Consider the following 2438-nt stretch of genomic DNA (forward strand, 5'->3'; position numbering starts at 1 on the left):
TATACTAAAAAAATCCCAATAGGATTTGTAAGTAGTTCACATTTGTTATTCATTAAATTTAGATGTTAGTAAATCAGTGGTTCTTTATTATTTTAAGTTTGAGTTGTTAATGAATTAGTTTATTTTTTTAAAACAACCAATAATTATATTAAAAAAGAACCAGCAAGAATCTAGGAAAACATTACAAAAAGTTCAATGGGTTTTGTTAACCACATAACCCAATCTAACGAAACCTTACGATTTCAGTTAACGGACCACAAAAAGAAAGATATTTTATGGAAGCCGTAATATCTATTTTACGAATCTTCCCCGGTTGGAACACCACACTATTTTTGAATTTCCAAATGTACCAAATCATAGTACACACGATGGCATCAATGGTCACTTTCCTTTTGGAATTGAATGGAATATTATCAATCGTAGTAAAAATCGTGGATAGAATTAAGATCCAAATGATTGAACTATAGACAAAGAAAAACTTCATCCCAAATTCTAGCAGCTACTTCACATTTGAAAAAAAAAAGATGTGAAAGTTGTTCAACATGCTTATCGCATATACGTCATAGAATGTATTGGATGTCAATACCCTTAGACCATAAATTAGATCTAATAGGAACTTTATCCCAGATAATCGGCCAAATCAAGATGTTTTCATTCCTAGGCATGTAAGGATTCCATCTAGTTTCTCTATCCATGGAAGGAAGAATTTGATCATCAATCCATCTTCTAGTATCTCCCACCGTAAATATACCATCTTTTCCAATATCCCACCACCAAAAATCATACTTATTATTAAGGAAAACATTTTGAAAGCTCTCCAGAAAAACCGAAAGTTGATTGAGTTTTTCACCACGGTGGATATTATGATGCCACTTCCAAATCCACTCTCCATTCATGTCTATTAGCCACAGAACAATCTTTATCAGTATTGAGCTCAAATAATCTAAGGAATCTAATGGACAATAAATTTCCATTTCATTTATCTTTCCAAAATCTAGTCGCTCTTCCATTACCATCTTTTTTAACAAGAACCGAATCCATATGTAAACCTTGCTTCCTAAGTTTGCGACAAGAAGCAAGAATTTGAGCCCAAGGACCTGACCCGAGATTACCCATTTTATCGAAACCACCATCAATACCATATACTTTTATAACATTAACCCAAAGAACTTGATGATTTTGAAGAAATCTCCATTTCCATTTGTAGAAAAGAGCAAAGTTTAATGCCACCAAACTTCCAATATCGAGGCCACCATTATTTTTACCCGCAAGTACAACATCCCAATTAACACAAGCCATTTTTCGATTCTTTCCATCTTTAACTCAAAAAAAATATGGATCTGATGGCCTCTAGTTTCTTAGCAACTGAAGTAGGCATAAGAAAAATAGAGAAAAAATAAGTGCCCAATGAACCAAGAACAGATTTTAGTAACATCGATTTACCACCAATTGATAAACTAGTAACTTTCCACTTGGATAAAAAAAAAATTCTCAGATCTATCTATTATACATTTCCATCCAACAATCCTTGTCATATTTTGACCCACATGAAGATCAATATAGTTAAAAGGAAGCTTATATGGACGACACCCAACAACCAGAGCAAAGTCTTCTACGTCACCCTAATTCGTGCACACCCCATAAAGATTAGACTTGTTGAAGTAAAATTTTAAACCAGAAAAAAGAAAAAAGCAATGTATAATTTGAATAATATTAACAAGATTCGATCTAACCCAATCGCCAATAAGAATCACATCATTTGCATAAAAAAGATGTAAATTTTGCAAGGTTCCTTTACCAACCTGAACCCCTTATATAAGATTAAACCCTTTAGCATCTTCCAATGCAACATGAAGGCCATCCATGACTAGAATAAACAGGAACGAAGATAAGGGATCCCCTTGTCTCAAGCCCCTTTAAATCTGGAATTCGTTAGTAGCACTCCCATTGATAAGAATGGAAGTTCTAGCTGCAACCAAGCAGGCACTAATCCAAGATCTCCAATGAGGACCAAAGTTCAAAAACTACATCATACTATCAAGAAAAATCCAATTCACTGTATCATAAGTCTTTTCAAAATCAATTTGTAGAAGCATCATCTTTTTTCTTTTCTTTTTATACCGCTCCCAATATGTTTTAATGAAAGTAAAAGTAAATCCATCTGGGTTAGGAGATTTATCACTGCCACAAGACCAAACCGTATCTTTAAGTTCCTCGATCGTAACCATAAATTCAACATCGAGAGCATCTTCCTCAAAAGGTGGCCAAACAAAGGACTTCGAGAGACAACCTCAATGGCAAGGATTTGCTTGAACTTCTCTTGAAAATGAGAAAGATTTTTTTTAACTAATTCAGGATTAAAGATCCACTTGCCTTCCATTTTAATTCCTCTAACAACCATATGTCTTCTTCATTTGTTTATAATACCATGAAAACAA

The 2438-nt window shown here is 33.6% G+C and overlaps 1 protein-coding gene across 1 annotated transcript; it reads right to left on the reverse strand.

Moving 5' to 3' along the window:
* Window positions 1-560: 560 nt before the first annotated feature.
* Window positions 561-1299, reverse strand: LOC145006642 (uncharacterized). Its single transcript, XM_078965720.1, has 2 exons — window positions 1014-1299; window positions 561-898 (listed from the first exon to the last, which is right to left on the reverse strand). Exons 1-2 carry the CDS (start codon window positions 1297-1299, stop codon window positions 561-563), a joined length of 624 nt encoding a protein of 207 aa, XP_078821846.1.
* Between the last annotated feature and the right edge of the window lie 1139 nt (window positions 1300-2438).

The sequence above is a fragment of the Lactuca saligna genome, chromosome 7 (genome assembly GCF_052625555.1).
Source record: "Lactuca saligna cultivar CGN05327 chromosome 7, ASM5262555v1, whole genome shotgun sequence".
Classification (NCBI taxonomy): domain Eukaryota; kingdom Viridiplantae; phylum Streptophyta; class Magnoliopsida; order Asterales; family Asteraceae; genus Lactuca; species Lactuca saligna.

Coding starts and splice junctions, on each gene's coding strand:
- LOC145006642 (XM_078965720.1), bottom strand. CDS start 1,299: ATGGCTTGTGTTAATTGGGATGTTGTACTTGCGGGTAAAAATAATGGT. Junction 899..1,013: donor GGTTCTTGTTAAAAAAGATG/GTAATGGAAGAG, acceptor TGTGGCTAATAG/ACATGAATGGAGAGTGGATT.